Genomic DNA, 24733 nt, shown 5'->3' on the forward strand with positions numbered 1-24733 from the left:
CCCCGGGGGGGCAGGAGGGGTGGGGCCCAAGAGGGGAATTAGAGGTAAATATTCTTATTCCTTCAGAAAAGTAACAATGAACCAGTATTTAGAACATTACTTGGCATTACAAACCAGGTGAGCGATACAGGCCCTCTGGGCCTCTTGTTTATTGAATTAATTTTACATAATATTTGTTGGCTACTCATTGTGTTTCCAGTTCCTGGACGAGTGTGGTAGGATGAATTTTGTTTGTATTAATTTTTTATGATATTGGCTGACTACATTTTTGTGTTTCCACAGTTTCTGGACGAGTGCGGTGCGATGACTTTATTTTGTATTGAATTAATTTTCTATAATATTTGCTGACTACATTTTTGCGTTTTCACAGTTCCTGGACGAGTGTGGTGGGATGACTATCGGTATGGGAGTCTCCGGAGGGGATACAGACTCTGTGTATAGACCACAGAAGTCTGAGGTGTTGGAGTTCATGCACCAGTGTAAACAATGTGGCTTAGAGCAGGTAATAACATACACTTAAAACACATATTCAGGACACCCACGCATCATCAATTCTCTATCATGTTGGTATACGTAGGTATTGATTATGATGTCATGATTTTGCAAGCTTAAGTAACTTCATACTTTTCAGAGAAAATGGTGCGAGTTTCACTCACAAAAAATAATTTTGTCACAATGGATACCTACATGAAAGGGAGGTAACTCTGTAATATGCAAATACGGAATTTGTGGGTAGTTCACCTTTAAATGCCAATACTTATTATTTATGTAATTTGTGTGATGAGAGGTACATGTCCATTTAAGTTTTGTGTAGTATTGTGATGCTAATCTAAATTCCACGAGGTAAACATGGGTCTGGTCAGAGAATAATCAAGGGGTTAGTGATGACTGTAATAATGTCTAGTTTTAATGTAATCTTGATCAGATCTAAAGTTATCATATTTGTGAGGGAGAAATAAAATATATGCAGCACTAAATAATAATCTTATCTAACTTTCACCTTTAGAATGAAGATTTTGAGAAGGCGCTTTGTCAGCAGTTTCATGTTCGCGAACCAAAGCAACTTGGGTATGGGAACCTTGGACGTCTTCGTACTGAGAGTGACCGGCCGGGCAAACATCAGTCTAAGGAACACACCGTACTGTATGAGTCGGCATTAGGATGTACTCACAGGTAACGCTGCCTATGTATGGGGTTTAGATTAATGTAAAAAATGTCCACTGTTTTAAAAGGTTTTAAAAGGTTTAAAAAGAAACCTTGAAAATTGCCTTTAGGAACCCACTTTATCATGATACTGATCATTGGAGTACTTTGACCATAGTTTGAAATGAACATGAATGCTCTCATATGTAATTAGCTATGTGCAGAAAAACAGTTCATTTTAGAAAGAAAATGCGGTATAACTCAAAGACTCTATTTTAAGGCATTTTGTTATTGAGCTCACATAACTTTTACACCAAGATTATACCGATTTGAGATAGCAAGGCTGAACTTTATATCAAATTGTGTTAAAGTAGCTGCAGAAGTGCAAGACTCTATTAGCAAACTTTGAAATATTATACTTAAAAGTTCACTATTTACACTTTTTCCCTCACATTTCGTTATGGATTCTTGTTGCCAATCTGATAACCTTATGTGTGTAGGGTTTTCAGCTGTTTGACTGCGTACAATTTGTACCAGATATAGTATTCCTTTTTACAGTACAGCAACCCGGGGTCAGGTTGGTATCCTTGGTCACCAGGCTCGTGAGACTGCCCTGGCCTGTCTACATAACTGCCCTTTGCTGGAGGACCTGGCCATCTGGAGTCAGTGGACATTGGTGTTTGAACCAGAGCATGGCAAACTGAAAGATTTCCTACAGAAATATGGTGGCTCACATATCTCTGCAATTGAAGGTATTGTAAATTGCAAGACTTCAATTATATTTTCTTTTTTATGATAAATTATTTTTGTAATCGGCATGAGCTATATTTAACCTCAGCTCCCCAAATTACAATTGTCTTTAACCTTTTTTAGGCCACCATCATCAGAAGTTGTCTGTCCATTAACAATGCTTGTTACCGCTATTTCTCAGAAAGCACATAAGGGATCTTCTCAAATTTCAAATGTAGGTTTCCCTAGGACCCTTGTTGTGCAAATTGCATTTTTGGACCAATCGGTCAACAAGATGGCCAACAGGCAGCCATCTTGGGTTTTGTTTAGTTGAAGTTTGTTTCTGATATTTCTCAGAGTGTACTGAGAAATCTGTCTCAAATTTCATATATAGGTTCCCCTTGGGCCCTTATTATGCATATTACATTTTGGGACTGATAGGTCAACAAGATGGCTGACTAGCTGTCATTTTGATAGGTACAGTTTTAGAAAGCAGAGAAGTGTATACCTTTGTGTACAGGACAACTATTGTCATTTACATTCTAAATATAAACTGTTTGTTCCTCCTCAGGGAAGCGTCTCATGACAACCAACATTCTGGCCCTAGAAACCAAACCAGGAAAGTTTCTCAAGCTGACCAGTCAGACATCTCCAGACATATTTGAACAGTTCCTGATTGACCGTGACGTGACTGGTGTGTGTGGTCACTTGTTGTCCCTGGTGGTCAGTAACAGAGGTCTGGACAACACTCCCTTAGCCCTGCTGACCAATCACCTGAAAACAGCCCTCTTTACCATGCAGGGTTCGGAGAGTAGTCACAGCCTTCCAGGTACAAAAAGTTTTGTTATAAAGAAAAACTTCAACCTTAGAGCTGTGTTATAGGGGGCTATGAGGATAAAATTATGATATTTGGTAATTTTATGTCGAGTGATAACATGCTAGCAGCCTTTCTTTATCCCGTGTCAGTATAATGTGACAGTATAATGTGACCGGGTGGGGTGTGTTGCTTGGTGTCTTCGGCGGCATGCTTCAGTGATATAGCACTATAAAAAGGGCAAAAGTTCCACTATACAAGAAGACACAACATGAATATACCGCAGTCTCCCGAAACACGCACCTCGCACAACATACACGCAACACACTGCATACATGGGAGGCCGTCCTTATATGACTATAGCTGTTAATAGGACGTTAATTAATCAAACAAACAAACAAAATTTTGGCAATATATCACTGATGCAATAGCTTTGTAGCTATCATCATGTACAGTATGTGTATGGCTGTCCTGTCCATCCAAGATTTGTTTATTTGGAATTACACATGGTATTATTAAATATCCTACATACAATGTGGGTTTGAAAGTCTTCTAATTTCAAAATGGGTTTCAGAGCCTCATTTCGAGTTTAGAACACTTTGGGCTATAGCACTTTCAAAAAACCTTGGACTTGTACACACCACTTACTGCCACTAAGGTACGTGTAAGAGACTTTTAAATGATTCAGTGCCTCTTTGATTTTGAATGTAATTTATGACATAACTGCCTATTTTAGGAGCTCCCCCTATGTCCAGTCCTAATGCTGCTGTGAAGTTTGTTTTGGCCTGTCTTGTGAAGCTGCCAATCCGTAGCTGTGTATCCCTGGCTGATAAGGTTTGTTTACTTACGGTATAAATGTTCTTGTATCAAGGTAACAAAAAACTTAACCAATAGTATGTACCTTAAATTGTAGTCCGCTAAACCTGCCTATATTATTAGGCTTTTTTTAATTATCCCCCGCCCAACGAAGTTGGCGGGGGATATACAAATGGGTTCCGTCCGTCCGTCTGTCCGTCCGTACGAATGGTTTCCGGAGCATAACTCTAAAACCAGTAGAGATATTTCCACAAAACTTCATAGACACATTGGTCTTATGGTCTAGTAGTGCCTTTTGCTATTTTTAGGTTTTCATTTTTTGCATTTTTTCCGTAACCATGGAAACATTGCTGAAAATATCATATTTTTGTACCAGGTTCGTTTCCGGAGCATAACTGGAAAACCGTTGAGATATATGCACGGAACTCCATAGGCACATTAGTCTTATGGTCTAGTAGTGCCTTTTGCTATTTTAAGGTTTTCACTTATTGTACTTTTTTCTGTAACCATGGAAACATTGCTGAAAATGGCAGATTTTTGTGTAAGAATCGTTTCCGGAGCACAACTCTAAAACCAGCAGAGATATTTCCATGAAACTTCATAGACACATTGTTCTTATGGTCTAGGAGTGCCTTTTGCTATTTTTAGGTTTTCACTTTTGGTGCTTTTTTTTCTGTAACCATAGAAACATTGCTGAAAATATCATATTTTTGTAGCAGGTTCATTTCCGGAGCATAACTCTAAAAGCAGCAGAGATATTTCCACAAAACTTCATAGATACATTCTTTTTATGGTATAGTTGTACCTTTTGCTATTTTTAGGTTTTCATTTTTTGCATTTTTTCCGTAATCATGGAAACATTGCTGAAAATATCATATTTTTGTACCAGGTTCGTTTCCGGAGCATAACTCTAAAACCGAAGAGATATTTCCATGAAACTTCATAGACACATTGGTCTTATGGTCTAGTAGTGCCTTTTGCTAATTTAAGGTTTTCACTTTTTGCACTTTTTTCTGTAACCATGGAAACATTGCTGAAAATGGCAGATTTTTGTGTAAGAATCGTTTCTGGAGCACAACTCTAAAACCTGCAGAGATATTTCCATGAAACTTCATAGACACATTGTTCTTATGGTCTAGTAGTGCCTTTTGCTATTTTTAGGTTTTCACTTTTTGTGTTTTTTTTCTGTAACTATAGAAACATTGCTGAAAATAACATATCTTTGTAGCAGGTTCATTTCCGGAGCATAACTCTAAAAGCAGCAGAGATATTTCCACGAAACTTCATAGACACATTCTTTTTATGGTCTAGTAGTACCTTATGCTATTTTTAGGTTTTCTTTTTTTGTACTTTTTCCGTTACCATGGAAACATTGCTGAAAATATCATGGTAAATGGTAAATGTTTCTTTGCAAAACTCCACCCATCTTTGTGTATATAGTCTAATATAAATGTCAAGGCTGTATACCTGATTCAACAATTGCAGCCCCGCTCTACTTGAATTATACTCCATCTTTCTTTAGCTCAACTTCCTTTTTCCTGGTTTTTTTCATACACGTAAGTCTCCAAAATCAAACTTACTTCAGTTTTGATATCTCCATTGGCAGGGGATCTGAATGACTATGTCCTTGTTTTTTTTTTTTTTTTGCTTAATATATAGTCAGCTCGCGGTACCTCTTAAAAATGTGAAATCGTAGGCCAGATTTGGCCTACGCTACGTCAGCGGCATATTTCTAATATATCGTCCATGCAATGCCGGGAAAACTTGACAATTTGAATATTTGACATCATGTCGTGTATGTCGACCATAATTTCACTATAAAAACTCTAACTGGCTAGCATTTTGTTTATCTTTCAACTACACTGGCGTTGTATTTGCAGTACTTTGAGTACTTTGATTTAAAAAGTTGAAAGATAAACAAAATGCTAGCCAGTTAGAGTTTTTATAGTGAAATTATGGTCGACATACACGACATGATGTCAAATATTCAAATTGAACACGACTATTGCTGGTACCGCATCACTTTCGCGATATTCACGTTGCATATACATGTAGCATATACACGGTAGAATTTTGTTTATCTTTAAACTACACGTGGTTTTTTAAAAATCAAACCGGAAGCGAAGTTGATTGGCTGCCGTTTGCTCTACTAAATGTGTATACGGCGGCCATTACAAATGTGTGAAATAGAATGGTCTCGGAAGTATTTCATTGTGCAGAGTTGTTTAATTTCATAAATGGGATGTAACATGGGGGCAGTGGAGTACATAAGATCCCAATATATAGGTATGTGTACGTTTTCCCAGCATTGCATGGACGATATATTAGAAATATGTCGCTGACGTAGCGTAGGCCAAATCTGGCCTACGATTTCACATTTTTAAGAGGTACCGCGAGCTGACTATATATTAGGCAAAAAAAAAAAAATTTAAAAAAGCCTAATAATATAGGCAGGTGTAGCGGACTACTTAAATTGATACATTCTAACATAGAAACAAACAAAGATTTCAGATTTCTAGTTATGAAATTTAAATACTGAATTTTGCCTTTCTGTTGTGATTGTTTGTGCCAAGCGTGTATCCTGATTTGTCTGTTTCCATTATAGGTGTTCCTGGAGCCCCTCGGCCATGTTGTAGGTTCTACCAAGTCTAAGTCACTGCTGTTAGGGGCATGCCACACTGTATGTGAGAGGAACCGCCTCCAGGAACTGGGCTGTCTCCTGGGTATTGAAGAGTGGATACAACTAATCAACACTAAATGTTCTCTCCCTGCTGACGCTATAGAGGATATACCCACTGAGGAGGCACAGGAGTTCTTTGGCCAGGTCAACCAGGTACCATATTATTTCACGTTATTCCACACGATATATCGTATCTCATATCAGACAATAATTTATTCCTCACAATATATCGTATCTCATTCTACACGATATATTATATCTTTATTCCACACGAAATATCATATTTTTATTCCACTCAATATATTGTATCTTTATTCCACTCAATATATATCATATCTTTATTCCTCTCGAAATATTATATCTTTATTCCACACGATATATCGTATCTCATTCCACACAATATATCATATTTTTATTCCACACAATAAATCATATCTTTATTCCACACGATATATCGTATCTCATTCCACACGATATATCGTATCTCATTCCACATAATATATCATATCTTTATTCCTCTCGAAATATTATATCTTTATTCCACACGATATATCGTATCTCATTCCACACAATATATCATATCTTTATTCCACTCAATATATTATATCTTTATTCCTCATGAAATATCATATTTTTATTCCACACAATATATCATATCTTTATTTCACACGATATATCATTTCTTTATTCCACACGTTATATCGTATCTTTATTCCACACAAAATATCATATCTTTATTCCACACAATATATATCTTTATTCCACATGATATATCATATCTTTATTCCACATGAAATATCATATCTTTATTTCACACAATATATCATATCTCATTCCACACGAAATATCATATCTTTATTTCACGTGATATATCGTATCTCATTTCACACAATATATCATAATTTTATTCCTCACAATATATCGTATCTCATTCCACACAATATATCATATCTTTATTTCACACGATATATCGTATCTCATTCCACACGAAATATCATATCTTTATTTCATGCGATATATCGTATCTCATTTCACACAATATATCATATCTTTATTCCTCACAATATATCGTATCTCATTCCACACAATATATCATATCTTTATTTCACACGATATATCGTATCTCATTCCACACGATATATCATATCTTTATTTCATGCGATATATCGTATCTCATTTCACACAATATATCATATCTTTATTCCTCACAATATATCGTATCTCATTCCACACAATATATCATATCTTTATTTCACACGATATATCGTATCTCATTCCACACGATATATCATATCTTTATTCCACATAATATATCATATCTTTATTCCACACAATATATCATATCTTTATTCCTCATAACATATCGTATCTCATGCCACACAATATATCATACCTTTATTTCACACGATATATCGTATCTCATTCCACACGATATATCATATCTTTATTCCACATAATATATCATATCTATATTCCACACAATATATCATATCTTTATTCCACACGAAATATCATATCTTTATTCCTCACAATATATCGTATCTCATGCCACACAATATATCATATCTTTATTCCACACGATATATCATATCTTTATTCCTCACAATATATCGTATCTCATGCCACACAATATATCATATCTTTATTCCACACGATATATCGTATCTCATGCCACACAATATATCATATCTATTTTCCACATTGAATATCATATCATATTAAAAAAAGTATCGCATGTCTTCTGCATTTTTTTATTGCTGTTTTTCAGGTTGAAGAGAACAGTGACGATGAATCTGAAGATGAATCATCCTCTGCTTCCTCTATTTTGTCCAGTGACAACGAGGAAGAGGAGGAGGTAGAAAAGGAAACTGAGGCATCAGATGACGTTGTGATAGTAGACGAAGTTAGTGGAGAAGACACATCAGACAGTGGTGAGTGTATCCTGTAGGTGACCTGTATAGAGAGGTCTGACTGTATTTCAAAGCAAATGAAGCTATGAATTACATTAAAAATGAGTATTCCTGTAAACAAAATAATTTAAGGTAAATTTCATTGACCATGGTACAGGATATTTGAGATGACAAAGCTTGGCTCCATTAGAAATGATATTCGAATTTCAGTCATAGATGTCACAGAGAAAGTTGTGGAGTTAGAGGAGGCCAAAGAAAAGGAAGAGGACACAAGCAGGGAGGAGGAGGAAAATTTGTCTGAAGAGGAGAAACAGGAGCGACGTTGCCACAAGATCATTGACAGTATTCGTCGTGATGAGTTTGGTATAGGTGTAGAGCTCAATGAGGATGGACAGAGATTGATGCAGGTTCATCAGGAACGACTGGGGCGCAGTCTTGACCGCCTTTCTAAGGACCTCTACAGCAAGGTAAATATCTTATTAGATAGTTCTATATCCATTTCTGCAGTATAGGTATTAAGTAGTTGACCTTAATAGAATATAGAATCTGTTATGGGAGTTTCTGGAAAAGTGATCAATTGTGGATTCACAATAGAACAATGTGCCGGAGACCAAATGAATTGTTAAACTTAATCCTAGTATTTCAACTGTTGTGACGTAATTGGACTCTGCAATGTGTGTGTTAAAACCTTTTTGCGGTGAAAGAATGGTTCTAATATGCTGTCTAGGAGGTTAGGACAGATATTTTGTTGTTATTGTGTTATCATTAGTAATTATTGTGAACCACATGAAGACTGTTTTAGATGTTTTATAAAACTACAAATTAATCTGTCCATCTACATGCAATTGACTTGTATTTGAAAGGATACCCACTTTGTGCTGGAGTTGGTACAGAACGCTGACGACAACACCTACCCTGATACAATGACAAGTGATGAGTGTCCATCTGTGAAGTTTATTACCAGGCAGGATTCTATCATCGTACTCAACAATGAGAGTGGGTTTGAGGAGAAAAACATCCGTGCCCTTTGTGATGTGGGCAAAAGTACCAAAGGAAAACACACATTTGGCTACATAGGCAAGTACATGTACAAGTGCTCATAGTCAACAGTTTGGGATGTGACTGACTTTTTGTCAAAACTTTGGGGGAAATGTAAAGTTCAGTTCAGCGTTCCTTATAAGTATACTGTCATACATATTTCTATTAACATGAGATTTTAATGAAATAGAGTGAATTGGAACAAAGCCAGCCATTATATTTGATATTCTTTAGATATTATTATCAAATTTGTATAGAATTTATGTCTGTATTCAGTATGTAGATCAGAATATGATGTACGTCGGTATTCTACAGAAATGTATAGAGATTTTGTCAGTATTCTGTGAGGAAATGAATAGGATAGCCTATGCTATGTTATTTATTCACTAAGGTCAGAAAGGTATAGGATTTAAGACCATCTTCTCTTTGTATATACACTTAGGTCAGAAAGGTATAGGATTTAAGTCGGTGTTCCGAGTAACAAGTCGGCCAGAAGTTCACTCCAATGGTTACCATATCTGCTTTGATGCCAAGAGTGGCCCTATGGGATTCATACTACCCCACTGGACGTCAGACTTGTGGGAGGACGGCAAGGAGTAAGTATACTGTCCGTCGTCCCTCTGTCTGTCAACATTTTCCTTTAAATCGCTACTAGTCATAGAGTTCTGCATGGAATGTAACCAAATTTGGCCAGAAACATCCTTTGAGGAAGAGGAATAGAATTTGTATAAATTTTGGCTCTGACCCCCAGGGGGCAGGAGGGACAGGGCCCAATAGGGGAAATAGAGGTAAATTCTTTTAATCGCTATTAGTCATAGAGTTCTGCATAGAATGTAACCAAATTTGGCCAGAAACATCCTTGGGGGAAGGGGAACAGAGTTTGTATAAATTTGGGCTCTGATCCCCAGGGGGCAGGAGGGGTGGGGCCCATTAGGGAAAATAGGAGTAAATCCTTTAAATCCGACTTGTCATAGAGTTCTGCATGGAATGTAACCAAATTTGGCCAGAAACATCCTTGGGGGAAGGGGAACAGAGTTTGTATAAATTTTGGTCTGATCCCCAGGGGGCAGGAGGGGCGGGGCCCATTAGGGAAAATAGGGGTAAATCCTTTAAATCGCTACTTGTCATAGAGTTCTGCATGGAATGTAACCAAATTTGGCCAGAAACATCCTTGGGGGAAGGGGAACAGAGTTTGTATAAATTTTGGCTCTGATCCCCAGGGGGCAGGAGGGGTGGGGCCCATTAGGGAAAATAGTGGTAAATCCTTTAAATCCGACTTGTCATAGAGTTCTGCATGGAATGTAACCAAATTTGGCCAGAACCATCCTTGGGGGAAGGGGAACAGAGTTTGTATAAATTTTGGCTCTGACCCCCAGGGGGTAGGAGGGGCAGGCCCAATAGGGGAAATAGGGGTAAATCCTTTAAATTGCTACTAGTCATAGAATTCTGCTTGGAATGTAACCAAATTTGGTCAGAACTCTTGAGGGGAGATGAAAAGTGATTGTATAAATTTTGGCTCTGAACCTGTAATCAGAACATTACATGGCATTACAATAACCAGGTGAGCGATACAGGCCCTATGGGCCTCTTGTTTTGACCTATATCAAAGAGAAGTCTTAACTCTATGGTCTGTATTTCATCAAATTGTCATAGTTGATATAAAATCATGCTTCAGTGAAATAACACTATAAAAAGGTAAGAGTATCGTTACTAACAAGAGTCGCAATGCGACCATACTGCAGTCTCCCAAGACATACACACACTTTATTCCTGCAACACATGGCATACACATGGATGATGTAAACATTAATCTATTCAACCAACGAATGAATGTGGTATAATAAATTATTGATTAACATAAATCAATACTCACAAGCTAGATTTGTGTTTATCACTTAAATTCCATTGATAAGGCTTTAAACAGACAATTTTGATTCTATACAAGACCGGAAAATTTTAACTGATGGATAAGTTTTTTCTAAAGAAATATTTATGAACCTTGGTTGTAACATTGGGTACTGATTACTTTCTAGTTGGACCACCAAGATAGTGCTCCCCCTGAAGGAGGAGATGGGTACCTCGTCTTGTTCCCTGGCTGCGCGGTTCGATGACATCCACCCCTCACTTCTCCTCTTCCTCCATCGTCTCCGTCAGATCACCGTCCTCAACAAGGTACACCTAATTATTAACCTAAGTAAAGGTTAAGCTGTTTCACCACAAGTGAATGGTAGATACATTAGTAAACATCACTTATTCTCCACATGATTGTTTGTGCACTGTCTGCAATGGAGCATCTTTAAAGTATTGTCCATGATGAATAATGTTTACAATTTTACTTAGCCCAACTTTTTCTTTGATTTGGAATTTCCTAGCAGTTTCTAAAATTTCTTCTGTTAATGGACCAAGAGAAAACTTAAGACCATCGTATTGTCTAGAGTTAAGATCCATGCCTTTGGAGCTCAGGAGGTGTTTTTAAAATTCTGACTTGGATTTCTCAAAGCACTGACTTCAGTCCATTTTTTACCTAAGTTTGTTTTGAGAAATCGGGGCCTGATTCCGGATAGTTTTTGTTTCATAAGAATACCGAGACATGACATGACAGCAAACCTAGCTAACAAAGTAGCCATTGATATCTTGATAGGTTGATGAATCAACGCAGGTGATGCGTCGTCGAGATCTGGGTGACAACGTGGTGGAGATACAACACAAGAAAGGAACTGACAGATTTCTGATCATCAAAAAATCCCTTGATGCCTCTAAGATATCTTTACAGGTAAAGATCTCATAATTCAACTTTAATGATGGAGGAACTACCGATTATGTTTTACCTTTACCAAAATATCTTCATTGTGAAACTCCTTTCCCTAATTGTAAGCTAATTATTTACTGTACATGAATAGATTCATTATTAATAAAAGATTTGTTCGAAACATATAGAAGATTCATCAATGTTTGAAAGCCTTGCCACATTTGGAAAACAAAAGTATTTTTGAATGGAAAGGATCATTGTAAGTCTAACTTAGAACCTGACGTAGAATCAATCTTATCGTGGTGGTTTTGTCCAAAGGACCAAGGTGAGCTTAGCATGACATCCTGTGTCTATCTGGTTATTTGTCATTGGTCCAATAGGACTTCTTCAAACCTGCTGATTCATAAATATAAGATACTGATGGGGCAGATACCAAGCTTTGAAAGTCCAGTAGTTTTGTTATATTTACCAGATCTTTTGGAATCTTGTTGTAAGATGATTATGTTTTTAACAAATATTGCATGAGAGAATCATCTCTCTAGACATTTAAATTGACTCCCAACACATAGGTTTTGTATGATCTTCACCAGGAAAAGTTATCAGTGTATTTACAGTTACTATTGTTCCTCAGGCTAAATCAGGTGTGGAGGTAGACTCAACAGAAATAGCCATGGCTTTTCCTCTGAGGAGCAAGAGTCAGCGCAGCCATTCTTTGGTAAACATGGTTTTATATCTACTACTCTAACAAACTTTTGTTTCTTTATGTTAATACCTAATGTCAAGTAAGAAATGTGAAAAATTTATCTCATTTATCATCTCCATTTTTTGTTTGATAAAAACTACAGTTCTGTTACCATGGTGTCTTGCAGTACCTCAAACAATCTATAATAGGGCATAACAATAACATGCCATAATGGCCACCTCTTTTTAAAAACCGCCTACTTAATGAGACCACTTACTAGGGGTCTTAAATTGACAATTATAATAAAACACTTTATCTGTATAAAGACCACTTTGCTATGAAAACCATTTTGTCTTGGTTCTTTTGTAGTCTTTATAGTCAGATTTGATTAGATCTCTTTTACCAGTGTCTATTGTATCCCAAAAATTGATTCTGTTATAAATTGTTAAAATTCTGTAGATGTCGTATTAAAATGTTGTGTGCCTGTTTTGTTTTGTAGACGAATCAACCCAGACAACCAGTGTTTGCTTTCTTACCACTTCGCAGCTATGGGTTCAGGTTCATTGTTCAAGGTATTGCCAATTGCAATAGTACCGTATTTTCCGGACAATAAGTCGCACCTGTGTACAAGCCGCAGAGGCCTTTTTTACGATTTTTTCAGGTTTTGTACACACATAAGACGCACCGTTACATAAGCCGCAACCAAAAGTTAGGCCCATGCACCCACGCAACCCTCTGTGTATACGATCGATCTCTAATGAAGCACGGTAATGCTTATCGATCGATTAGAATCACGAAAACTGTCTGTAAACTTGTTCTGTAAATGTATAACAAATAAAACTCACAATGATGTAAATATCTTTAGCAAAATTGATTTGGTCATGTTTCTGTTCGTTGTTTACTCTGCCATTACGTAAGACTTCTTGTGTGTAAACAAACATGGCGGCCATACGAATTCACGCTTACTCTCTCTCATATTTCAACATGCCGGTTAAAATACTTTCCTCAATATGCATACCATTTTCTTTTATATCTATTTTGATATACTTCGCGTATTAATTAATTATATTGATGTGTATAGGATTACTTTATTATCAAGACTATCATTAACCTAAAATTGACTTCGTTTAGAGTGTTCTCTCTCAACTTGCCATCCCATGATGCAATATTCACCGAAGCCTTATTTTTGTAAACTTCCGGATATGATTTCGTAGTGTTTGCCGCTGCAGAGATTGATTAAATGATGTTTTATACGACTGTTTGGTGCTTTTTAACATCGCTATAATGTTCTATATTACATGTAATTCACACTATAAACTTGACTGCCGATTATTTCATTGAAGTCACAGCGACAGGATTCTGAGAAATACACATGTTGACCGTGTGTAAACCGTGTGCAAGTTATATTTAGCAGTCATTCAGAAGATTGTTTTTTCCCTGTCTGCGGACATTTCTTTCACTCAAATAATATTTAAATAATATATTTAACTTATTGTTTGATATTTGATGGTTTTTGACGTTTTAGTTATTATTTTCTTGGTAAAGATCCTGCAGCAAATCGATAGCGAAATCAGTCCGCCATTGTGTTGTGACTGTAAACAACCACGCTTCAGTCGGCCGATTTTCCATGAATTAAACAATTTTACGATTGAACATGTATCTGGTACGTTATTATTTTTATCTTTATTATATTTTCATCACATATTATATCGTTTTTAAACACTTTTACAGTGATATTTTCGATGTATAACTTTACTAAACCGCTATTGTGTTGCGCTAGTAAACAAACACGTTTCAGTCGGCGGATTTTCCTTGAATTAAACAATTTTACGAATGACTATGCATCTGATATGTAATCATTTTCATCGTTAATATATTTTCATTGCATATTTTATCTTTTAAACACTTTTACAGTGATTTGTTTGATGTATAACTTAAACAAAACTGGCGAGTAAAAAGATTTTCACATGTGAATCACGACGTAATAATGCCAAAACATCGTCAGATTTTGGTTTTCGTCCACAGATAAGTCGCACTGGTGTATATGCCGCACTCCCGATTTTCACCACTTCGCGATTTTTCAGGGAAAAAAGTAGCGGCTTATACTCCGGAAAATACGGTACAAAGATTTCCCTTAGTTTCACCATTGTGTCATATCATTACATTCAAATTACTTTTCAATGTATAAAATCTATGAATAAAAGGATATTTCTAGCTCTCTTAATTTCACCAATAGATTAAAATAGCATACCTTCTTTTTAAAAAGTCAATATAAAGAACTTTATGATTTACTAAAAGCCTTTATTACAAGCCTCCAGTTCTGAGTATGTAGATAATTCACTAAATTAATACAGATAATTTCACCAAGTCATAGATAACAAGTCCTTGATGATTGTTTTCAGGTGACTTTGACGTGCCGTCCAGTCGTGAGGATGTGGATAGGGACAGTCCCTGGAATCAGTGGATCAGAAATGAGCTCCACACTCTGTTTATAGAGGCCTTGGATTTGTTCAAGGTTTGTCTAATGATACCCATCAGATAAAGAAGTTAACACACTGCTATATATAGACAGCTAGAAACATGTCATGTGTTCTGATCATGTATATCCTAGTGGCATAATTTCAGCTATTAAAAGTAAAGCTTTGTTTGATTATTATTCCCTTCATTGTAAAAGTAGTCTCATTTGTCTAAGTATGAAATACAGATTTGGCCTGATTAAACTATCCTATGTTTTAGTTCCACGAGGAGATTGCTCCCCTTGATGAGACATAATCTTAATAGATCTATGTTCAATGCCTTATGTTTTAGTCCTTTCAGAGTTCACTCCCCTTGATAAGACGTCTGATCATAGTTGAACTATTTCGATGACTCAGACGTTTCAGACACTTACAGAGTTCACTCCCCTTGATAAGATATTTGAACGTAATTTATATTATATATACACTACCTTTAAATATATTTTTAGTCCCACAAGGAGTTCTCTCCCCTTGAAGCTGTCACATCATTCCTCCAATTTGTCCCCATGGAGGATGAGATCCTAGATTTCTTCAGACCTGTTGCTTCACAGATCCTTGCCAAACTCAAAGCCAAAGCCTGTGTGCCTACGCAGCCAAACAGCAAAGGTTTGTTGGCTAAATTCTTACAGTCATTGTTTGTAAAGAATTAAGATAGTTCCGTAAATGGCTATTGATTTTAGAATTCAAAGAAAGTTTTTTATGTATAGTGCAGCTTATTCAGAGCTACAAAGAATGTAAGGAAAAGGAAATACTTCCAATTATATAGATTGATATCTAAGATGACATTTGATGGAACTAGATCATGTTTGGAGGTACTTGCTTTGATTATAATGTAAGGTATACAAAGAGGAAACAAAAAAGGCCTTGTAGGCTTAGTGGTTGAAGTGTTTCTAACACATTATCAGTAGTCCTCAACCTCTGGGTTCAGGTTTGGAACCCATGTTTGGGAGTTGATACTGACCATAGGGTTAGTTGTTTACTGCTGGGCATTGTTTTATTTGTTTTACCTGTCAGTAGGTATGATTAATGATTGTTTTACCTGTACATATCTGTTTTACCTGTAGGTATGATTGTTTTATCTGTACATATCTGTTTTACCTGTACATATCTGTTTTACCTGTAGGTATGATTGTTTTATCTGTACATATCTGTTTTACCTGTACATATCTGTTTTACCTGTACATATCTGTTTTACCTGTACATATCTGTTTTACCTGTACATATCTGTTTTACCTGTAGGTATGATTGTTTTATCTACATATCTGTTTTACCTGTACATATCTGTTTTACCTGTATGTATATGTATGATTGTTTTATCTGAACATATCTGTTTTACCTGTACATATCTGTTTTACCTGTAGGTATGATTGTTTTACCTGTAGGTATGATTGTTACCTGTACATATCTGTTTTACCTGTAGGTATGATTGTTTTATCGGTACATATCTGTTTTACCTGTACATATCTGTTTTACCTGTACATATCTGTTTTACCTGTACATATCTGTTTTACCTGTACATATCTGTTTTACCTGTAGGTATGATTGTTTTACCTGTAGGTATGATTGTTACCTGTACATATCTGTTTTACCTGTAGGTATGATTGTTTTATCTGTACATATCTATATATATCTGTTTTACCTGTAGGTATGATTGTTTTACCTGTAGGTATGATTGTTTTACCTGTAGGTATGATTGTTTTACCTGTAGGTATGATTGTTTTACATGTACATATCTGTTTTACCTGTAGGTATGATTGTTTTACCTGTAGGTATGATTGTTTTACCTGTAGGTATGTTTACCTGTAGGTATGATTGTTTTACATGTACATATCTGTTTTACCTGTAGGTATGATTGTTTTACCTGTAGGTATGATTGTTTTACCTGTAGGTATGATTGGTAGGTATGATTGTTTTACCTGTAGGTATGATTGTTTTACATGTACATATCTGTTTTACCTGTAGGTATGATTGTTTTACCTGTAGGTATGATTGTTTTACCTGTAGGTATGATTGTTTTACCTGTATGTATGATTGTTTTACATGTACATATCTGTTTTACCTGTAGGTATGATTGTTTTACCTGTAGGTATGATTGTTACCTGTACATATCTGTTTTACCTGTAGGTAGGATTGTTTTACCTGTACATATCTGTTTTACCTGCAGGTATGATTGTTTTACCTGTAGGTAGGATTGTTTTACCTGTACATATCTGTTTTACCTGTACATATCTGTTTTACCTGTACATATCTGTTTTACCTGTACATATCTGTTTTACCTGTAGGTATGATTACCTGGAAGATGCCCTCACAAACCGTCATTGTTCGGGACTCGTTAATTTGTGAACTGATCACACCTGAGATGCTACAGAAACACCTGAACCTGTTTTATGTGCATCGTGACCTTGCTGAGTCTCTTAACACGACCTTGACGCAGTGTCTTGGAATTGAGTGCTTGACGACAGATCATCTGATACAGATTGGAAAGGCTCTTATACTTGACCGCAGCCAACAGTCAGGTATTCTTACATTCCTTGTCCAGATCTTCTACTTATGAAAGATATAATTAAAGATTCTTATTTTGAAAACCCTATTGTAATCACCATGTTCATCTGTCTATCTGCATCCACAGTTGATTTCTTGAGATTTCCTTAAGATCCAATAGACCTATTTTTGAAATTGCCCATGGTAATAGCTGATAGTATGCAGATGTGCAATAGGAAGGGGTCATATATAAAAATTGTCCAATTTTAATGAAAATCAGTATACAGGTTTTTTAGGTCACCTGAGACGAAGTCTCAAGTGACCTATTCTAATCGCCTTTTGTCCGTCGTCGTGCGTCGTATGTCCGTAAACAATTTACATTTTCGACTTCTTCTCCAAAACTGCTGAAGCAATTTCAATGAAATTTTGCACAAACCTTCTAAGGCATAAGGCCAATCAAAATTGTGAATTATATGGTCCCCACCCCCCAGGGGGCTGTGGGAGGGGCCAAAAGGGGTAAAATTGAGTAAAATTTAAAAAATCTTCTTCTTTACTCACAGATGTGGTAGAATCAAATACTCTTCATAGATAGAAAGGTCTTAAGGTCCTTTACAAAAATTGTGAATTATATGACCCTGGGGTCTCTAGTTTCCCCCTGGGGAGGGGGTTAAGTTTACTATACTTTATATTGAGAAAACACTTTTTTGCGCATTATTTGGTCATTTGTAATAGGAAATGAGTCAAATGTTGTCAGAATTATCAGTATGAGATGGCCATTTAATCCTATTAACAAATTTTCTATGACTGACCCCCAGGGGCCTTAGGGGCGGGGTCAAAAGGGGTCAAATAGGCTAAAACTTCAAAAATCTTCTTCTGAAATTCTGGAAATGGTAGAATCAAAATACTTTTCATAAATAGAAAGGTCTTAAGGTCCTTTACAAAAATTGTGAATTATATGACCCTGGGGTCTCACATTTCCCCCTGGGGAGGGGGTCAAGTTTACTATAGTTTATATAGGGAAAACACATTTATGAGCATTTTTTGCTCAATTTTCATTTGAAACGAGTCAAACTTGGTTAGAATTATTAGCCTGAGATAGCATTTTAATATCATATCCATATTGGTCCAGGCCGACCCCCTGGGGGCAGAGGGGCGGGGCCAAAAAAGGTCAAATAGGCTAAAACTTCAAAAATATTCTTTTAAAATTCTGGAAATGGTATAATCAAATACACTTTATAGATAAAAAGGTCTTAAAGTTTGTTTATAAAAATTGTAAATTATATGACCCTGGGATCTCCTGTTTCCCCTTGGGGAGGGGGTCAAGTTTACTATAGTTAGGGCCCCGCATCGAGATGCGGGTGCCCTATAGTAATCGGGTTGTCTGTCCGTCCGTCCGTCCGTCTGTCCGTTTTTTTTCTTTTGCACATTAATGATGGAAGGGAGTGGAGTATTTTCCCCATATTTTACATGATGATTCCCCATCCATCCTAGATCTGCTTGGTAATTTTTCAGGCTGAAATTAAATTAAAAAATCGGCCATCTTGGATTTTAACATTTAAAAAAATCACAATGTTGTTGCTCTTAACTGATAAACATTTTGTTATAACATTATGATGCAAAGTTGTTCAGAATTAAACAAGGAGTTGACTGTCCAAAGGTAAGGTCATGGGCCAAGGTTACTAAGTCAAAGGTCAAGGTCAAATTTAAAAAAAATTATTTTCTCATGAACATTTTGCTACAACATTTATAATGAAGCAGAGTTGTTCAGAATTAAACAAGAAGTCAACTCACCAAAGTTTTGACTGACCAAAGGTAAGATCATGGGGTCACTGCATCAAAGGTTGTGGACACATTTTCCATTTTTGGACTTATTAACAATTTGTTATGACATAATAAATAAAATTATTCATTGCTTAATATATTAATTAAAGTCAATATGATTTGAATCAAAATGGCTACATGATATGATTAGAATCAAAAAGGCTGCAAATCAGTCATCTTGGCACGTCAGACACATAGCGGGGCCCTTTCTGACGTGTCAGTGTTCTAGTTTATATAGGAAAAACACATTAATGAGAATTTTTTGCTGAATTTTCATAGGAAATGAGTCAAACTTGGTTAGAATTATTAGCCTGAGATAGCATTTTAATATCATATCCACATTGGTCCTGGCCGACCCCCTGGGGGTAGAGGGGCGGGGCTAAAAAAGAGTCAAATAGGCTAAAACTTCAAAAATCTTCTAAAATTCTGGATATAGTAGAATCAAATAATTATAGATGGAAAGGTCTTCAGGTGTTTTATAAAAACTGTGAATTATATGACCTTGGGGTCTTACGTTACCCCCTGGGGAGGGGTCAAGTTTACTTTAGTTTATATAGGAAAAACATATTTGTGAACATTATTTGCCCAATTTTCGTAGGAAATTAGTCAAACTTGATTAGAATTATTAGCCGAAGATATAGCATTTTAACATCCATATCCGTCCTCGATGACCCCCTGGGGGACCAGAGGGGCAGGACCAAACAGGGTCAAATTGATTAAAATTTCAAAAAATACCTCTAAGTTCACAGGTTTGATGGAAGCAAATACTCTTCATAGTCTAAAAAGATCAAATTTATAAATCACTGACCAACTTCAAGGCCTAGCAATAGAGCATATAGTGTTTTTATGTCTTTCATTTGTTTTATTAGCCCACCATCATCAGATGGTGGGCTATTCAAATCGCCTTTCGTCCGTGGTCCGTCGTCCGTCCGTCCTTCCGTCCGTCCGTCCGTCCGTCCGTCCGTCCGTCCGTCCGTTAACAATTCTTGTGACCGCTATTTCTCTAAAAGTACTGAAGGGATCTTTCTCAAATTTCATATGTAGGTTCCCCTAGGACCCTAGTTGTGCATATTGTATTTTGGGACTGATCGGTCAACAAGATGGCCGCCAAGCAGCCATCTTGGATTTTGATAGTTAAAGTTTGTTACCGCTATTTCTCAGAAAGTACTGAAGGGATCTTTCTCAAATTTCATATGTAGGTTCCCCTAAGACCCTAGTTGTGCATATTGCATTTTGGGACTGATGGGTCAACAAGATGGCCGCCAGGTAGCCATCTTGGATTTTGATAGTTAAAGTTTGTTACCGCTATTTCTCAGAAAGCACTGAAGGGATCTTTCTCAAATTTCATATGTAGGTTCCTCTAGGACCCTAGTTGTGCATATTGTATTTTGGGACTGATCGGTCAACAAGATGGCCGCCAGGCAGCCATCTTGGATTTTGATAGTTAAAGTTTGTTACCGCTATTTCTCATAAAGTATTGAAGGGATCTTTCTCAAATTTCATATGTAAGTTCCCGTAGGACCCTAGTTGTGCATATTGCATTTTGGGACTGATCGGTCAACAAGATGGCCGACCAGCCGCCATCTTGGATTTTGATAGTTAAAGTTTGTTACCGCTAATTCTCAGAAAGTACTTAAGGGATCTTTCTCAAATTTCATATGTAGGTTCCCCTAGGACCCCAGTTGTGCATATTGCATTTTGGGACTGATCGGTCAACAAGATGGCCGACCAGTGGCCATCTTGGATTTTGATAGTTAAAGTTTGTTACCGCTATTTCTCAGAAAGTATTGAAGGGATTGTTCTCAAATTTCATATGTAGGTTCCTCTAGGACTCTTGTTCTGCATATTACATTTTGGGACTGATCGGTCAACAAGATGGCCGACCAGCAACCATCTTGGATTTTGATAGTTAAAGTTTGTTACGGCTATTTCTCAGAAAGTATTGAAGGGATTGTTCTCAAATTTCATATGTAGGTTCCCCTAGGACCCTAGTAGTGCATATTGCATTTTGGAACTGATCAGTCAACAAGATGGCCGCCAGGTAGCCATCTTGGATTTTGATAGTTAAAGTTTGTTACCGCTATTTCTCAGAAAGCACTGAAGGGATCTTTCTCAAATTTCATATGTAGGTTCCCCTAGGACCCCAGTTGTGCATATTGCATTTTGGGACTGATCGGTCAACAAGATGGCCGCCAGGTAGCCATCTTGGATTTTGATAGTTAAAGTTTGTTACCGCTATTTCTCAGAAAGTATTGAAGGGATTGTTCTCAAATATCATATGTAGGTTCCTCTAGGACCCTAGTTCTGCCTATTGCATTTTGCGACCACCATCTTGGATTTTGATAGTTTAAAGTTTGAAAAGCAGAAAAAAGAAGTGTAAGTTTGAAAAGCAGAGAAAAGATCCCTCTTTCATTTGTCAGACATAGATCAATCTTTGGTGGGCGCCAAGATCCCTCTGGGATCTCTTGTTATTTGTTTCATTATATATTCTAACTCAGGTGACCGTTAAGGCCCATGGGCCTCTTGTTAGGAACTTGAAAATGGTCCCAGTAACCCCTAAAGTGGTAAAAATATACAATTTGTGCGATCTCGCTGAAAATGAGCATACAGGCTTTCCAGGGTTGTACAATTCTGAAAATTTTGCACTAGCCCAAGGGCTAGTAGCATCAATTTTTTACTAGCCCTGATCAGAAGTCTACTAGCCCTTTTTTTCGTTCGTTTTTATATGTGCATTTTACTCAATCTGGATTTTTTACAAACCTGTACAAAACAAGTACATGTCTTACAGTGTGTTAAATACCATTCTAATAATAAAGATATCACACCGATTGTTCATAGGTACCAGATATTCATTTAGTAAAAACATTCTTGATTCAATATTGATAATGCAACGATGCAATCGCATGCAAAATACTTTAGATTTGAAATTATGGTTCTTATTTCACTCAGATACTTCCTTTAAAACTATCATTAGAAAGAAAACATAATCAGTATATCTATTAAAGTTTAACTTTGATATTAAAAGCTTAGCAGGAAAATGTAAAGTGAACAATCAGTATTTATTATCTGCCATGTTCATTTTATAGGTATGATGAATTTAGTTAATAGTACTGTTCATGAAAATTCTGCAAAAAAAATACTGTTTTACTGAACACTTACTTTTTTTCCCTAATTTTCTGAGCATTGAAAAAAACCTTTATCGAGTAACATTTGCATGATACATTCGTATTTGAATAAAATGATGCCAATTTCATATAGATTTATTCCAAGAACTACACTAAATCAATTCTACAATTTACTATAAAATATTTTGTAAATGATTATTAATTAGCACTGCTGATTTTCATTTACAAGTTTTCAATATATCATAAAAATATGCGAAAGATAAGATGAAAAATATGCAAAAATATTGTACCTATAATTATGAAACCTCTATTAAAGTTATTTAAAAAAAACATTCAGTGGGTTTATTTGTGTCAGCTCTTGTTAACTAAGCATACCTATGTATCTGCAAGTGTACATGACAACATTTTACCGTGTATTTTAATTACTTCAAAATGATCCGCTATCCATCTCGCAGCAGTAGTACTTTCTGAATCCAACCCCCATATACTCAAATTTATAACACTAAAATGATAATGATGCTAGATAATAAAACTGTCACTTCATAATTGATTCTTATCTAGAGTCAAGAAATCTAGATTTTCCCTTTCCCTGTCTGTCAGCAACCTCGGCAAACACATGGCCATTTGTGTCACTCAAGCGCTTGATTTTCATCAATTACATAACAAAACGTTTGATGCACCTAGATGAAGAATGTTATTTACGTTTGGGAACCACCTGTGGTATGCATCAATATCGTTTGCTTCAGTTTTGACGACACTTTTACTGAATTTCAGAATTCTGAACAGCAATAAAAGGCTAAACTGCTGATTTACAACTAAAATTTCAATGTGAATATAGGATTTTAACAGAAATTTTCACTAGCCCACGGGCTAGTAATGATCGTGAAGCCACTAGCCCTGACCTGAAATTCAGGTCCCGGACGTCGGGCTAGTGGAATTGTACACCCCTGCTTTCAAGGCACAATTAGTTTAGAAAATGGTTTAAAAATCCTTAATCATCACTGTGGTCCCTTAATGTAATTGTAAATACATAACTGTAACACATGTACACAAATGTTTTTGTTTCTTTGTACATCAAACTGAAATCACTCAAACTATACTACATGTAATTATTCTGTAGAAGACTACGACAACCAAATCCTGATGACAGCTAAATGGCTGGCGTGTGTTTACCGGAGTCTGGACGAGTTCCGTGACAACCAATTTATCCTGGACACTCTGAGCACCCTGAAGATTCTGCCTCTTACCACTGATCAGTTTGTGTCCGTGGCAGATAAAACCATCTTTTTCCCTCTGACAGAGGATAAGAAAACACTGCAAAGGGGAGGTAACTTCATATTAGCTTTTGTCAATGTCTTGGCAGTAGTATTATCATCTTTATGAATAAATTTTATTACAGGAAACAAATGAAACTTTGCTCCTTCATGTGATATTGGATCCAACTATACCGACCAAATATGCTAGTCTCGATGGCCTTCAGTTCAGACAAGCTATACTGTATCAATATATATATGTCATCCCTTTAATGGTGTTAACTGTTGACCATTTTTGATACCACCAGATCCTATGATGGTACTACAAGCAGATATCAATACCATCCACCCTCTACTTCTGGCCACCCCCGACAATGAAGTCAACTCCCAAGTCCAGAAACTTCTCAACAAACTCAACGTGAAGCGTCTGATGCCCAGTGATGTCATCACTCACCATATCCTTCCCGTCCTCAGCTCCGACCAGTGGCAGGTAATCCTCCAAACTTTACCATCCAGTCACTTGCGTGGCTTCAGTCCTCTTACATCTTCAAGCTATTGCATGAATTCATAAACAAGGACAATTTTATGACCAGATCAATTTTCAGGTTTGTCTCTCTAACTTGATTAGCTTGTAGTGGCCAGCAGATGACATTACCTATGCTCAGTAAGCCAATATGTCTCTCTTCAAGATTAAAATTCAATATTTGACATAAAATGAAATAATATTGCAAAGAGATTTAGAATGATAATGGTCAAACCCAGCATTGATTATGGGACAGTAACAGTGATGAAAAGATGACCTCCAGGGCCCAGTTGTTCAAAAGGTGATTGACTTATTCACATGATTAGTGAAATTTTCAAATCATCTATGAATATATCTTCTCTAAAATGGGCAGGTAGGTAGAGAAATAAATGCTTCAAAATTTGGTAAAATTTTATAGAGTTAGTATTACAAGAAATCATTTGACTTTGATTT

The 24733-nt window shown here is 36.4% G+C and overlaps 1 protein-coding gene across 5 annotated transcripts in view; it reads left to right on the plus strand.

Annotated features, from left to right (window-relative positions):
- Nucleotides 1-24733, plus strand: part of LOC138316152 (uncharacterized) — a 61320-nt gene that overhangs the window by 16668 nt on the left and 19919 nt on the right. For all 5 annotated transcript variants that reach the window (XM_069257696.1, XM_069257693.1, XM_069257695.1 and 2 more), the window contains 19 exons: nt 371-502; nt 1007-1173; nt 1702-1895; nt 2444-2701; nt 3423-3520; nt 6108-6335; nt 7951-8113; nt 8303-8559; nt 8956-9169; nt 9573-9726; nt 11164-11302; nt 11772-11903; nt 12511-12594; nt 13061-13133; nt 14964-15076; nt 15527-15683; nt 17360-17593; nt 23625-23831; nt 24066-24247. In XM_069257696.1, coding sequence (XP_069113797.1) covers nt 371-502; nt 1007-1173; nt 1702-1895; nt 2444-2701; nt 3423-3520; nt 6108-6335; nt 7951-8113; nt 8303-8559; nt 8956-9169; nt 9573-9726; nt 11164-11302; nt 11772-11903; nt 12511-12594; nt 13061-13133; nt 14964-15076; nt 15527-15683; nt 17360-17593; nt 23625-23831; nt 24066-24247 — 3186 coding nt within the window. The remainder of the gene's footprint in view (nt 1-370; nt 503-1006; nt 1174-1701; nt 1896-2443; nt 2702-3422; nt 3521-6107; nt 6336-7950; nt 8114-8302; nt 8560-8955; nt 9170-9572; nt 9727-11163; nt 11303-11771; nt 11904-12510; nt 12595-13060; nt 13134-14963; nt 15077-15526; nt 15684-17359; nt 17594-23624; nt 23832-24065; nt 24248-24733) is intronic.

The sequence above is a fragment of the Argopecten irradians genome, chromosome 2 (assembly GCF_041381155.1).
Source record: "Argopecten irradians isolate NY chromosome 2, Ai_NY, whole genome shotgun sequence".
Lineage (NCBI taxonomy): Eukaryota > Metazoa > Mollusca > Bivalvia > Pectinida > Pectinidae > Argopecten > Argopecten irradians.